Source organism: Littorina saxatilis, linkage group LG17 (assembly GCF_037325665.1).
Source record: "Littorina saxatilis isolate snail1 linkage group LG17, US_GU_Lsax_2.0, whole genome shotgun sequence".
Lineage (NCBI taxonomy): Eukaryota > Metazoa > Mollusca > Gastropoda > Littorinimorpha > Littorinidae > Littorina > Littorina saxatilis.
Genome location: NC_090261.1, coordinates 35340473 through 35357156, shown reverse-complemented (window position 1 = coordinate 35357156; position 16684 = coordinate 35340473). Strand labels below are relative to the sequence as shown.

At 42.1% G+C, this 16684-nt stretch overlaps 1 protein-coding gene across 2 annotated transcripts in view; it reads right to left on the bottom strand.

Annotated features, from left to right (window-relative positions):
* Window positions 1–16684, bottom strand: part of LOC138953542 (vasodilator-stimulated phosphoprotein-like) — a 40466-nt gene that overhangs the window by 11998 nt on the left and 11784 nt on the right. For both annotated transcript variants that reach the window (XM_070325381.1, XM_070325382.1), the window contains exons 5-9: window positions 12736–12788; window positions 9424–9707; window positions 7647–7811; window positions 5902–6029; window positions 1926–2059 (exon numbers count right to left, since the gene is read on the bottom strand). In XM_070325381.1, the coding sequence (XP_070181482.1) occupies window positions 1926–2059; window positions 5902–6029; window positions 7647–7811; window positions 9424–9707; window positions 12736–12788 (764 nt within the window). The remainder of the gene's footprint in view (window positions 1–1925; window positions 2060–5901; window positions 6030–7646; window positions 7812–9423; window positions 9708–12735; window positions 12789–16684) is intronic.

The window sequence follows — 16684 nt, the reverse complement described above, 5'->3', positions numbered from 1 at the left end:
CGATCAAACCAGCACGGCCCGAACTGAATTTGTTGCGCTGCCATTATCGTGCGCAATTCTGGTAAAAATATAAACCCGGTATGCCGAATTGAGTATAACGAAAGTCGATGTCATATACATGATACACAAGGATATTTTAAAATGACTTTCAAAATGTAAAAGCAGATAGCAGACCTTTTTATAAGCAATTTGAATGACTGAATGTCTACATACAAGTCGAATGACGCCGTCCATTATGCTGACAAATGGGAACTAGCTATGCGCATGAATTCATTGACATGAATTTCGACTGCGGAGGCTTTTGGCAAGCTGAAAACAGGCACGGGCAGGTTTTAGTGGAAAAAGTAAGTGTTTTTAATGAAAACGTCGGAGTAATGGGATAAATAGCTTACACACTCCGAGTTCTGATTATCTTGCATATTGTGTAACCTATATACAACTGCTTGCTACTTTTGGAGGCAAATTTGATTGAAGAAAAATTCGATCCTCTGTTTTTGTTAATATCCGTGTTACGATTCAGGAGGATACGTTCATATCCGTGCAACGATTTAGGAGGAGACATATATGTCCTTGTAAATATTGTAGCCAAAGCTGAAAAAATGCTTTTGGGTTAGCAGGGGGAAGGAATATTTTCATGAGATTGTTTTAACACCACCCCCCCCCCCCTCCCCAACATAAAAAAAAATCAAAGTTTTTTTTTTTTAAATTTGGATTTTGCTAGGATTTTACGTACAACTAATTAAAAAAATTCGATTTGATTGAGAACCTTGTTCCAGATGTACATAGACATTAGGTTAAAACTGTATTCTAAATGTCTGTTTGAATATTGTAGTTATTTTTGACATTTTCATTGATTTCATGTCCACTGACTCCATGTAACACGTGACAGGTAGAACGCAGATTTGACCTGTTTTGAACATGATGTTACTTTTTTTGTGGTGCTTTGATGTTCCATAATTACCTAATCTTCAAAATATGAATGTATCCTAAAGGTCTATTTAATATCACAGTTGTCATTTATAACATTTTGAATAATTTCATGTCCACTCACACAGTGTAACATGTGACACGTAGAATGCTGTTATGACTTGCTTTTAACATGTTTTGCTATTGTTTCTGTTTTCATATTCCATAAATAACCTAATCTTTAGATTGTAAATGAAAAGTTAGTGTATGTATAACATTCTGGTTGTTATTTCAAATATTATGAATATTTTCATGTCCATCAATATTTTTGTAACACGTGACACCTACAACAACATGTTTAACTAGTTTGAGCAAACTGTAACAACTTTTAGGGATATTTTTAACATGTGTCAGTGTTTCTGTTGAAGTGTTATATTTTATTTTAGGGTTTATACTTCTTGTGGTTACTTAGCAGAAAGTATCAGTTTTGACTTTTATGATGTTTGAGCGTTTTGCGACATTACGTGACACTGCATTCAAGATTTGGCTCCAAATGTACTTTTAAAGACTGATAATGCTTCTGCAGGGTCTGTTTACTAGAAATAAATCATTACCAGTTGTATGAAATGATATTAATGGCTTCTGTGGTCAGTTTTGTTGCACATGTGGCTTTTCTCAAAATTGGCGTTTTATGGCATATTATCAAACCGTACACATTTCCCAAATGCACAAACCATTCTTTTATTACACAAATGTGTTCATCAAAGACTAATGTATCACTTAAAACACCAAAAAAAATCAACTGAAAAGGTTTAGTTTGTCACAAATGTCCAAGCACCCCCCCAGCACCTTTTGGCAAAGCCTCATATATATATGTTTTGGCCTTAGCAGAACCAAAGTGTGATTACTATGCTTACACTCGTAAGGCAATATCTTTTTTTTACAACAACAACAAAATGCTGTGGTAAACTGTAACCATCTTTGCTGCCAACATCATGCTCAAAGCCTCAATCACCCACCATCAATAATCTCCACTTTCATGCGGCCCATTTCTCGACGCATTTCTGTGAGAATTTCCTGTTTCAAGCTTTCAAGGTCACCTCCTCCGTTCACTGGACCGACTGCCTCCTGCCCTGTCAAGGATGGATTTCGTCTGCAGAAAGAAAGAGAAGTTGTTACTCTACAGGTACAAATGTATTATCAGTGATACTTTGGCAGTGTTGATCTGAGGCCGAGGCCTTGGTCACCAACGCATACTTTTTTGATTCAACACATTGGCTGCACAATCATACAATTAAGCGAATGTGTATGAAGTGGTCTGGAAAGTTTCGTACTTTCCCTGTACTAGATAGCAGAGACAACTCTAACCCATCCCAAAAGCCCCTCCACCCTTACCCCTTAACTTCACAGTAGGTTGGCAACTTCCTTTTCATTTTCATAACTTTATTGTCCCATCACAGGGAAAATTTGGGTCACTTCCTCAAAGTGGAAAGCTAGCAGCAACAGAGTCGCGCTACCCATGTGTGTGCGTGTTTAGGTGTAATCAGCCACCTGCACTTATGGCAGAATGACCGAGGTATTTTACGTGCCTGAGTGTTAACATGCGGGTGGAACATGGATACCGTCTCTGAGTTTGCACATATGTTTACACGTGCCCGGCCCGGCCCGGATTCGAACCCGTGACCCTCGTATCACAAGTCCAGTGCTCTACCAACTGAGCTACCAGCCCCCCCCCCCCCCCCCTTTAGCCGACTATGCTGCTCTATAACAAAGATAAATCTGCATATCACAGCATCCCCAGTCCTCTCCTCTAATTAAGCATCACATCAAACCTCCATTCAACCCACTGAACCATGTAATCTTCCCTCTTTTCCACAAAAGCCACAGCAATGGGGAGATAGCTCAGTCGGTAGCGGCGCTGGCTTTGAAACCAGTTGTCGCTATGGGCGTGGGTTTCCTCAGAGTCAACTTGGTGCAGACTCTCCTCGGTTACTGATCATCCTCGAATGCACGCATGTGCATGATAAAGATTCAAAGGTCACAGCAAAAGTCTCAGGCCTTGGAAAGCACGAATACATGCATACAGGGGGGACAAATTGGGTACTATGATTCTGTGGCCGCAAGCTATCCCTGGGATAGCAGCCCGAATTTCGAAGAGGGAATTCCCCAAGGACAATGATATATGTATCGATTGGAGATTGGATTTCCCTTCTTTGAGTCATGTGACGTCAGAGGCCTACAAAACTTTATAATTGGGTGTTTCAGGTTGACCGAAACTTTAAAGGAACTACAAAACACACGTCATGTGTTTGATTGCATGTGTGTGTGCTGTTCAATGTCAAAACAACAACAAAGTCAGTACATGACGTGTGTTTTGTAGTTCCTTTGAAGTTTCGGTCAACCTGAAACGCCCAAATATGAAGCTTATGTGTTTGATTGCATGTGTGTGTGTGCCCGGGCTCGTTCAATCGTCAAAACAACAACAAAGTCATAGTACCTGAAAGGAATTCGATCGATACATAAATGTTATTTGCGTTTTTGACCAAAATATGACATTTTACACAGATCGAGACAGTCATTGTTCACCTCGACCGCTATCGCGGTCTCGGAGAACAATGACTGTCTCGATCTGTGTAAAATGTCATATTTTGGTCAAACACGCAAATAACGTATAATATATATATATCATTGTCCTTGGGGACGACTTGTGTCTGTCTGGGGACGACTTGTGTCTGTGTGTGTGTGTGTGTGTGTGTGTGTGTGTCCGCGATGCACGGCCAAAGTTCTCGATCGATCTTTTTCAAATTTGGAGGCCATATTCAGCTACATCCCGGACACAACCTCATCGATGAGATATTTCAACACGTGCTCTCAGCGCGCAGCGCTGAACCGATTTTGGTTTTTCTCTGGATCCACTCCCAGTAACTCTTCCTCATCTTCTCCAGTGTTTTCAGCATTTATCTCCCTTCCTTCGTGTGGCGTCAATCCATATTCCCGTTACTACTTTTAGAATGTCACTGCACTGTCCAGAACGCTTTCCTTGCACCCGCAAGTTGTCCTTAGTGTAAAAGTGAAAAGGTCGAATCAATTTATAGCCACGCGAAAAATACACTGCCATCTATCTCTATATATTTATAGATATAGATATACATATATATATACGGCTTCTCTGTGTGTGTGTGTGTTTGTGTGGGCAACACCTGTGGATTGTAGAGTTCTGTTTGTGATGTGGTCTGGCGGCTTTGGTGTGTCTGTATGTTCAGGCCTTCCTTCGAGAAGCCATAACAGTTATTCTCAATCCCGTTTGAGTGGACTTCGCCTTCAAAGGTGATTGTGGTGTTTTGGCACTCGATTACATTTGGCGTCGTCGACAGCGATGGGACTCGACATGAAATGTTCAGGCCACTGAATCATTTTCGTGCTGTTCCCATTCCACCTGGGAGGGACCAAAGCTTGGCGGGTCCATGGTTCAGAACTTTGGGGACAAAGTTCGTTCAAAGGGGGTCGAGTGTGACAGGGAGACTACCGTCGCCCTTCACAGCAGACTCTGCAGAGTTGTTCGCCTTAGAAGTTGTGGGCTTTCCTTGCATGTACCCGTAAGTTGTCATCACTGTAAAAGTGCAAAGGTCGAATCTATTTATCGAAAAATCCACTGTCATCTATGTGTGTGTGTGTGTGTGTGTGTGTGTATGTGTGTGTGTGTGTGTGTGTGTGTGTGTGTGAGCATGCAAAACCCACCAACCGGGTTTATGTATATGTTTCACACAGTACCAACTGGGGCAATTTGACAAGTGGGTTCCAAATTTTGAAACCCAGTTGTTTAAACGTCTTTTTTGACGGAAAGAATGTCATAACCATGTTCAAAATGACATTCTTTCCGTAAAATAAAAAAATAAAAACTTTTTTTTTTAACGGAAAGAATGCCATATTCAAGATGATGACACTCTTTCCGTCAAAATTCCGTCCCCTATAGGCTACGAAATAGGTCAAATTTTATGCCTTTTTTAGTGTCAAATTCGTCCATGCCGGAGCGGATACTGCAGTCAGTGCGGTTGTAGTGCAAGCGCACTACAAAGACACTGCGCGCAGTGCCGTTGTAGTCCAAGTGCACTATCGGCTAGGAACCCACTTTGGGGGTTTTGCGTGCGTGTGTGTGTGTGTGTGTGTGTGTGTGTGTGTGGAGGCAACACCTGTGGATTGTAGAGTTCTGTTTGTGATGGGGTCGGGCGGCTTTTGTCTGTCTGTATGTTCTGGCATTTGAGAAGCCATAACAGATAATATAGGGCTTAGAAATAAGCTCTAAAATTCTCAATCCCGTTTGAGAGGACTTCGCCTTCAAAGGTGATTGTGGTGAACCGCCACGCTGTCTGTCTCTGTCTCGCGATTCACCCCGGCAAAGCCGGATATTTCTCTAGTATATATATATACTAGATGATTACCCGCTTCGCCGGGTACCGGCTTCGCCGGGAAGAAGTAGAGCCGAATACCAGGCTGCGCCTGGGACCCGGCTTTGCCGGGTGTACGCCAGCTTTGCCGGCGCACGAAGGAAAGGAGATAAACGCACAAAACACTGGAGACCTTCTAAAAATAGTAACGTGCAGTGACCTTCTAAAAATAGTAACGTAGTAACGGGAATATGGATTGACGCCACACGGAGGAAGGGAGATAATCGCGGCTGAAAACACTGGAGAAGATAAGGAAGAGTTACTGGTAGTGGATCCCGACAACAAAACAACAAAAAAATCCGTTTAGCGCGCACAGCTGAATGAGGTTGTGTCCGGGGTGTAGCTGAATACGGTGTCCAAATTTGAAAAAGATCCACCGAGAACTTTGGCCGTGCATCGCGAACAGACAGACAGACACTAGTCGTATATATATATAGATACCAAATAACAGGTCTCATCCACAAAGTGTATACATACATGAAATTGTCACATTTTTCACAAAAGCCACAAACAGCATCCCGTAAGTATAAATAAATGAAAATAATCTCACTTTCTAACAAGCTTGGGAGACTGTGACTGTGATCCATTAACCTGAGCTGGACTGGGGGTGCTCTGTTTCTCCCACGGCCGTCGCACTTCCGCCGGGGGAGGCGGGCCCGCTGACTGGGGGTCTGAATCCTGGAATATCAACAGTCAGTCAGGTCTAAAAGCAGGAAGTAATTTACTGTCACACTGTTTGTTTTGGGGGATGTCATGGAGTAGACAAACAAGAACAAGTACTTAACTGTCTGCCTTTACAAAACAGAAATTTGCCTTAAGGCCTGCCTCACAATTACAGAACGATATTGCAGAGGGACATATAAAGATTGAACATTAGATTAGACATCGTGTATCGTATTTGAATACAGTGTAAAATATTCCTTCTCCTCTACAAAGAAGTAAAATGATGTATATCATTGTGCACTCTCATACAATCTTTCTCAAAATAACAAGAAAGGAAAACTGTACTTTGTTTATACATTCCTCTGACCAAAAAAAAAAAAAAAAACCCAGAAAGGAGGAAGTGTTTTGTCCATACAAACACTTGTTAGAAACAAGAAGGGCAAAGCCCATACGACTCACATGCTTTACACATTTTTCCTACCAAAATACATGTGACCTTGACCCAGGGTCAAGGTCATCCAAGGTCATGCAACACAAAGCTGTTAATTCAAGACATAGGAAGTACAATGGTGCTTATTGGCTCTTTCTACCATGAGATATGGTCACTTTTAGTGGTTCACTACCTTATTTTGGTCACATTTCATAAGGGTCAAAGTGACCTTGACCTTGATCATATGTGACCAAATGTGTCTCATGATGAAAGCATAACATGTGCCCCACATAATTTTTAAGTTTGAAACAGTTATCTTCCATAGTTCAGGGTCAAGGTCACTTCAAAATATGTATACAATCCAACTTTGAAGAGCTCCTGTGACCTTGACCTTGAAGCAAGGTAAACCAAACTGGTATCAAAAGATGGGGCTTACTTTGCCCTATATATCATATATAGGTGAGGTATTCAATCTCAAAAACTTCAGAGAAAATGGGAAAAATGTGAAAAATAGCTGTTTTTTAGACAACATTTATGGCCCCTGCGACCTTGACCTTGAAGCAAGGTGAAGATGCTATGTATGTTTTTTGGGGCCTTGTCATCATACACCATCTTGCCAAATTTGGTACTGATAGACTGAATAGTGTCCAAGAAATATCCAACGTTAAAGTTTTCCGGACGGCCGGACGGACGGACGTCCGGACGGACGGACGGACGGACGGACGGACGGACGACTCGGGTGAGTACATAGACTCACTTTTGCTTCGCATGTGAGTCAAAAAAGCATCCTCCTATTAAGTATGATTCAGTACTGCACATGAATACTAACAGATTTTTTCACTCTGTCCTTGAACTGTTTCTGTCTCTGGCCGTTTTCACTGTATTGAACTTTAGTACATGTATTAAAAAAGGCAATAATATTCTGAAAACTTTTACCAGAACAATGTTGGTGTGAAAAAGATCATTTCACTCTAAAAAATTAATAACTTCCTTTCTTTCTTATCTTTAACTCCACATTTTAAGCACTTTCAGTTTCATCACAATTTTCTCATCGAACTCTGAAAGAATAGAAATGACAATGTTCAGACTCCATCCCACACATTATATCCTCCTCCTCCCCCCCCCCCCCCCCCCCTCCCCCCGGCATACATACATGCACACCCACTCTCTCCAACTTATTTGGAAATGCATGTCAGCCTTACCTGTCCTGCATTTTCCGCCTTAGCTCGACGAGCAGCGAGTTTCTTCTGCATCTCACTCATCATATCTCCCATGCCGCCCGCCCCACCAGTGCTGCTGCTGCGCCCGATGGTCCCCGTGTCTGACGGCCCTGGACTGGGCATAGGCATGGGCAGGGACTCTTCCACCTGAAAGTCAAAGGACATTCTCCTGTGGTCAGTAGATTCTCAGAGAGACGGAAAGGACATTCACCAATGGTCAGTACTGGGCAGCAAAGCTAAGTGGATTCTCAAAGAAACCCAAAGGACATTCTGCAATGGTCAGTGTATTTTCAAAGAAACCCAAAGTACATACTCCAATGGTCAGTACTCGGCAGCAAAGCTCAGTAGATTCTCAAAGAAACCCCAAGTACATTCTCCAATGGTCAGTACTCGGCAGCAAAGCTCAGTGGATTCTCAAAGAGACCAAAAGAACATTCTCCAATGGTCAGTACTCAGCAGCAAAGCTCAGTGGATTCTCAAAGAGACCAAAAGAACATTCTCCAATGGTCAGTACTCAGCAGCAAGGCTCAGTGGATTCTCAAAGAGACAAAAAGAACATTCTCCGATGGTCAGTACTCGGCAGCAAAGCTCAGTGGATTCTCAAAGAAACCCAAAGGACATTCTCCAATAGTCAGTGGAGAATAAGAAACCCAAAGGACATTCTCCAATGGTCAGTACTGGGCAGCAATGCTCAGTGGATTCTCAAAGCAACTCAAAGTATATTCTCCAATGGTCAGTACTCGGCAGCAAAGCTAAGTAAATTCTCAAATGTCCACTCCCGCAGGGTTCGTTACATACACAAAAATGCAATTTTCTTGTTTCTCTCAATATTCATGTTGGTACACAGAGGAATGATTTCTCAGAGAAATATACAAGACTCCCCTTTCGTGTTGGTACACAGAGACAGAGCCAGATGAACACGAACAACAGACTTTTCCCCTGCCCAGGAGACGCATGACACAGAACTGTTGTAGGAGAACAGTAATAGTATCTCAAAGTGTCAGTGTTGGGCCCAGGAGTTCACTGGAACCTCAACTCTCTACTGATGTAGGAATCAACACATGAACATCAGTTTAAATTCATTTTTCAGAGTATTCAGAACACTGGGTGCACACAGACACAGTCCTCTTCACACATACATAAACAGACAGCTGCTCTAATAGTAATATCCCCTCTTCTACAGAGGGAAACTGCTGACTTTCTGATAATATAGCCTGCACTCACGGAAACAATACTGAAAAAGCTGCAGGAAGTTACAACTTTCATCACAGCTTGTGTCAGAATGCCAGAGCAGATGGGCCAAAAAAATCAAAAGTCCCTCCACACAACAGAACTATAGTTACGTCTGCAATGAAAGGACACTCTCGGGACCAGCCACAAGTGTCCCTAATTTGCAGGTGGCCTGTCATGACAGGTGTACTTTGGTCAAGATAATGGACGAAGGGACAGCATGTGTCCTTTCATGGCAGGTGTCCCCTCATCAGAGTACATGGCAGGTACCACTGCATTGTCAACAGAGTGCCAGGCTGCCGCTAGGAACACACTTCAAAAGTCAAACACGCACTTGCTGGGAACAGCTGATACATTGTCACCAACTTCCTGGTGAAGGTCACACAGCTGCCTGTTATTTTGTTTGCATACAATATAATTTGCACTTGTACATAAACAGGAGAACACTAATGAATAACCTACCAAGAAGTCTTAAAAATAAACGGGTCTTCAAAGTGGGTTTCCACTGTATTACAAAAATGTCATCTACCTTATCTGTACGCCTCAGCTTAGCACCCTGCAAGGCGGCAGCCAGTCCACCAGTGTTTGCACAAGAAGGGCCGCCCACCGAAGCTGGAGGGGGAGGGGGGGCTGCAGGTGGGGGTGCCCCACCTGACGGTGGGGGAGGGGGAGCTGGGGGTGCGGGAGGGGCAGCAGGGGCGGGAGGGGCCGGGGGAGCGGCTGGTGCCGCAGGAGTGGCTGGCGTGGGAGGAGCAGGAGGGGCAGCCTGAGGTTTCGGTGGGCCCATGCTGGCGGGTGTAGGCTCGTACATTCCTGAAATAGGATTGAGTTTTACATCAACAACTCATGTATTTGAGACAATACAAATCAATCTGGGACAAACGTGAAGCATCTGAAACATTGTACACCTGTCACATCTGAAATGCCATATACCTGAAACTTCATACATCTGAAATATCTGAAGCATCTGAAATTTCATATATCTGAAGCATCTGAACCATCCTTCACCAGAGTATAACATCTCATAATCCTGGGTTATCTGAGACATAGTACACTACAGTATCTGCTGACATACACCTGAGCATTGCAAAAGGTCACACACCGGAAGCTGCCAAGACATCATACTCTCCAAGAATCTGAAAGCCATGATGAATTCAGAATGCTGTTGCATGTTATTCTTTTAATATATATGTGCTCAAAAACGGAAAGTTCTGTTTTCCTAACAGACTTTACAGAACAGATCTGAAGTATTTCCAGCAAACAAAGGAGCTTTCTTGTCACCACAAACAAATATAAAATGAAATAAAAGTGAACCAATTTTATATTTTATATTTATAATGCGTGTATGTGTGTACTAGAGGAGTACCCGCTTCGCCGGGTAGCCGGCTTCGCCGGGATGAAATACTTAGAGCCGTACGCCGGCTTTGCCGGGTCCGAACAATGGACCCGCCAAGCTTAGGTCCCTCCCAGATTCGTGGAATGGGAACAGCACGAAAATGATTCAGTGGCCATAATGCCATTCCTGACCATATCGAGTCCCATCCTTGTCGACGAATGTAACCGTGTTAATCACCTTTGGAGGCGAACTCCACTCAAACAGGATTGAGCAATTTAGAGCTTATCTCTAAGCCCTTTTGATCTGTTATGGCTTCTCAAAGGAAGGCCAGTACATACAAATACACAAAAGCCGCCAGACCACATCACAAACAGAACTGAACAATCCACAGGTGTTGCCCACATAGAGAGAGACACACACACACACACACACACAAACACAGAGAAGCCGTATATATAGAGAGATAGATGACAGTGTATTTTTCGCGTGGCTATAAATTGATTCGACCTTTGCACTTTTACAGTGAGGATAATTTACGGGTCCAATTTACGTTCTGGACACTGCGGTGACCTTCTAAAAATAGTAACAGAACGCCGGGAATATCCGAAGATACTATAGTGCACCATACGAAGGAAGGGAGGTAAACGCTGAAAACCTGGAGAAGATAAGGAAGAGTTACTTGTAATGGTGAAATGAACACAAAAACCAAAATCGGTTCAGCGCTGCGCGCTGAGAGCACGTGTTGAAATATCTCATCGATGATATTGTGTCCGGGGTGTAGCTGAATACGGTGTCCAAATTTGAAAAAGATCCACCGAGAACTTTGGCGTTGTGATGTGGTGTAGCGGCTTTGGTGTGTCGGTATGGGGGCCCGGGTAGCTGAGGTGGAACCAAAATCGGTTCAGCGCTGCGCGCTGAGAGCACGTGTTGAAATATCTCATCGATCAGGTTGTGTCCGGGGTCTCTGTGAATAAGCCCACCAAATTTGAAGCAGATCCATTGAGAACTTTGGCCGTGCATCGCGAAGACACAGACACACAGACAGACACAAGTCGTATATATATATATAGATGTGTGTGTCTGTATAGAGCGATTCAGAGATTCTTCTGGACCGATCTTCATAAAACTTGACATGAGAGTTCCTGGGTATGATATCCTGAGACAATTTTTTCTTTTTTTTTAATAAATGTCTCTGATGACGTCATATCCGGCTTTTTGTAAAAGTTGAGGCCGCACTGTCACGCTTTTATTTTTCAACCAAATTGGTTGAAATTTTGGTCAAGTAATCTTCGACGAAGCCCGGACTTTGGTATTGCATTTCAGGTTAGAGGCTTAAAAATTAATTAATGAGTTTGCACATTAAAGTTGTCATTGAAATCGATTTTTCGCAAACATATTTAAAATTGATTGCATTGTATTCCTTATCTTCTCCTGAATTCAAAAATATATAGATATATCATGTTTACTCAAAAAATGTGCTCAGAATGAAAGAAAATAGGTTCAGTAAGTACTACGGACGTGTGCTTCGCGGCGGCGAGCGTAAGCCGTCTTGGTCTTCGGTATGGTTAGCCGTGACTATTTGAATGTAGTCTCGACGATGATTGATTTGTGGTGTTGATCTTGACTAATATCGCTTCACGCGACTTGTTTCCCTCTTTCTTTGTTTATCTCTAGATTCCACTATCTTCTTGGTAAACTTACTGCACGTATTTATGAATCACACAGGTGGGTTTTTTTGTAGAAGGAAATACATGCCAATTAAAATTGATACACCACCACTAGGATGCTATATAAGTACAGGGGACTTCCACTAAATCGCGGTCCACTAAATCCCGAATTCGGCTATATCGCAACGACCTCTTGGACCCCCCAAAAAAACAAGACCAACCTTGAAAAAAACAACTTTTTTTTTGTTATGTGTCTGCCGTTCCGGATTTGCTTTGTGGAGAAGCACGTTTTCTCTTGTTGACTTGTATAGCACACCTCAAACTTCACACCTCATCGCACATCAGTCAAACATGACACCCTTTAGGCAGCATGGTTAGTGGTTGACCATCGTTTATTGTCGGCTGTGCAGTTATGCATGCCGATTTAGGACTTGTCCATTTAATTGCTCTGGTCAGGTGTTTCTACAGCTACAAACCGACACCTAGGCACCCGTTTCTGCTTATTTAGAACAAGAATAGTACAGTTGAACGAGGTGACAAGACTGAGAGAGAGGGAGAGAGAGAGAGAGGGCGGGGGGGGGGGGACAACTGGTGCATATCAACTCCAACTAGAACTAACAGAAGACAGACATGTCCCAACTGACACCCCGGCCTCTCATACAACACCAAAAAAGTATTCATTCAATTCAAATTCTTGTTCACATGTAAAAACCGAGAAATTAAACATAAAAAAATAATAAAGTTTTGCGAATCGGATATATCGCCATCTCAAATCTTTGGACCCGGAAGACCGCGACATAGTGGGAGTCTACTGTATATTGGATGAAGAACTACTCACCACCACCCCCTGACATCTGTCGTCTGTGTGTCTGGTGGTCTTCACGATGTATTCTGCAACACAAAAAGCGCACTTGATGAGACAAAACCACATGGTCACAGGGATTACAGTTACCAGAGTTATCAGATGAAAAAACAAACAATCCCTTATCTCACTTTCCTCAGTATCTCAAAGTAACATGTTGAAGAGTGCAGGTCATTTCTACAAGTGAGTAGTAAAAAAGGGTGATTTCATACTTCATAAGCAGAGAATTTAGCACGTTGACACACCCAGAGATGAAGACTTCTACTCATGAACGGCCCTTCTCAGCAATGGAAAAAGCTCACACAATCTAAATATGTCAGCATTTCCTTTAAGAAAGAGTGCTTATTTAGAGCCGCTTAGGTCAAACACTGTAACTGAATCAGAGGAAAGATTGTGGTACAGTTAACATTCTTGTCATTCAATTTTTAAGGAAAATGCTTGCATCAGTTTTTACTGATATTTACACCACTATCCGAGTAACTATTCTAATGCAAATGTTCAGCAAGGTATTTTGGATTCCTCATTTAGAGATACATGCACCTTCCTTTTCATGTAGACCTTTTTATTTTAATCGCCATAGATCAGCCCACCCCTATACTGAAAAGAGCATCGTTCCACTTGGACACATACCCCGGTACAAACACTCTACAGCCTGGCTGCTTCCTACATAGAGTAAAAACGTCCTTGCAGAATTCAATTTGTAACTTTTTATCAATCTGTTAAACTGGTTCAACTACCGGTACGGTTCACCTAGTGGTAAGGCGTCCGCCCCGTGATCGGGAGGTCGTGGGTTCGAACCCCGGCCGGGTCATACCTAAGACTTTAAAATTGGCATTTTTGTGGCTGCTCCGCCTGGCATCTGGCATTATGGGGTTAGTGCTAGGACTGGTTGGTCCGGTGTCAGAATAATGTGACTGGGTGAGACATGAAGCCTGTGCTGCGACTTCTGTCTTGTGTGTGGCGCACGTTAAATGTCAAAGCAGCACCACCCTGATATGGCCCTTCATGGTCGGCTGGGCAAGCAAACAAACAAACAAAACAAGAAGGGCAAAGCCCATACGACTCACATGCTTGACCTCGACCTTTAGGGTAACTAAACCTAGCAATGACATCATACACTAAGAACTGCTTTACACATTTTTCCTACCAAAATACATGTGACCTTGACCCAAGGTCAAGGTCATCCAAGATCATGCAACACAAAGCTGTTAATTCAAGACATAGGAAGTACAATGGTGCTTATTGGCTCTTTCTACCATGAGATATGGTCACTTTTAGTGGTTCACTATCTTATTTTGGTCACATTTCATAAGGGTCAAAGTGACCTTGACCTTGATCATATGTGACCAAATGTGTCTCATGATGAAAGCATAACATGTGCCCCACATAATTTTTAAGTTTGAAACAGTTATCTTCCATAGTTCAGGGTCAAGGTCACTTCAAAATATGTATACAATCCAACTTTGAAGAGCTCCTGTGACCTTGACCTTGAAGCAAGGTAAACCAAACTGGTATCAAAAGATGGGGCTTACTTTGCCCTATATATCATATGTAGGTGAGGTATTCAATCTCAAAAACTTCAGAGAAAATGGGAAAAATAGCTGTTTTTTAGGCAACATTTATGGCCCCTGCGACCTTGACCTTGAAGCAAGGTCAAGATGCTATGTATGTTTTTTGGGGCCTTGTCATCATACACCATCTTGCCAAATTTGGTACTGATAGACTGAATAGTGTCCAAGAAATATCCAACGTTAAAGTTTTCCGGACGTCCGTACGGACGGACGGACGACTCGGGTGAGTACATAGACTCACTTTTGCTTCGCATGTGAGTCAAAAACTGGTTCAACTAAATATATCCACTCTGCGCAAGAAGCAGACATGCTGTTGCAGATTTGTATGTGTCCAAGTGGAATGATGCTCTTATATCCTTTGTAAAAGCTTGAACATATCTGCAGACTGGTTTACACAATAGTGTCGATGAGAAGGAAGGTATATCTAAAGAACATACTGGCTCTTTCCTTTTTAACTGTCTGTATATTTTACTACAATTTTGTCACCTGTACGAATGTGATAAGTTGCATAGTGCATCACGACTGTCATGCCGTTTAAACCTTTGTTGCATTTTTTTCTTAAACTTTTGATTTTAAGTACTTTAATGTGAAGTACATGTACTACTTCATTGTACATAATTTCTAAAACGAACTTACTAATTTAATTGAGTACGAAACTACTGAATGTTTTATGTACTGGTAAAACCATTCACATATGGCGGATGACCCTTCAAGTAATGACTGATAATGATCATTTTGTGTGACATTTCCTTTTGGGTTTTCAATATTGTCTTCGCACATAGAATGAAACTGGACAGATAGGTTAATAATTTGGTAACAATGTTTCAAACTTAACACGCATTTGGTGACCTTGCTTTTCTCTGTCTTTTCATACACACAGACAAGGCAGCCATCTCAAATGAGAACCAGCGATGTATAAAAAAACAAGAATAATAGACATGCACGTGAAAATACAATGTATAATTTTTATGAGCTGACCCTGATACAAATTCATATATCACACACACCACACCACACCCCCCCCCCCCCCCTTTTCCTCAACACGCACACACAATCGGTTTAGACTGGTTATGGCCCAACCATAACAAGAACAAAACTAAAACTCACACATTATTGCTGAACTGCCGCGTAAGTTTATTCTTTGTTTTGAAAGACATTGCTGTAAACAAATCTCAGTTGCTCCTCTTGGGTCAGAAGATCTGAGCATTAACCCTTTTCCAGATAAAACACCAGAAACCACAATCTCGGTGTGTCCTCAATCAGATCATCCTGAATATTGTTTGACCCTGCTGCCCCATTTTTTAACCATATGCTTTGAAGACTCTGAACTTGGAAAGTACTGTATACTAACACTAATTAGACTGGTCATCAAAACATGTTGACATGTCGTCAAATGTAGTGGGCTTGACCGATAGTGTCCTAGTGGTCTACGTCAATAAAAACCTAGACAGATTGAAGTGTTAGAAGTTTATCCTTCAGTCAGTGCAGTGAGTAATCAATCACGGTCTACAAACTTATGTCACATTGAAATGCTTCGGGGCACCTGCTGAGTGTATTGAAGCTACATGACGTTGATTTCAGGCAGTCAGCCATTGAGTAGTAACTACTGTAATTTGGAAAAGTGAGTGAAACGAGTCTTTCTCGTAGACTTTATTTCATGGGAATAACCTGGGAAAATGTCTATACCCATGCTGGCCCTCCTTTTCAGAGGTAATCATGTGTATCATGTATGTAGCTATGGTTCCAATGAATTAACTGATACAGTAAATATAGTGACAAAGAGCTCTCAGAAGAATTAAAATAAACAAAAGAGGACCAAATATGGATTGGGGAGTAGGAAGACGGGGACAGAGGTGAAGGCATGCGGCTAAGTTTATTATTATATATATACAGGCAATGGTTCATGTTAATGGACGCAACCACTTCATTTACTTAGCCTAACATGTATACATGTATGATACTTTTGTCAAGCAATTATACACTCATAAAATATTGAATTCAAGATGTCAGCAGAGAGAAAGAAAAGGAGAAGGGGAGAAAGAGAGAGAGAGAGAGAGAGAGAGAGAGAGAGAGAGAGAGAGAGAGAGAGAGAGAGAGAGAGAGAGAGAGAGAGAGAGAGAGAGAGAGAGAGAGAGAGAGAGAGAAAGAGGTGGGGATGGTAAAGTTTGGTAGGGCAAAGGACACTAACAGTAGCACAGTGTTGATGACATATTCCTATGACAGTGAAACCTCTCTTTTTTTTTTTTAGACCATTTGTTCTAAATCTAAGACCCCCTCTGTTTCAAGAGCTTTTTTCCCAAGATTTTCTCTTCATAAGTCTGTAAATCTACCTATAATCTAATACTCTCTCTATT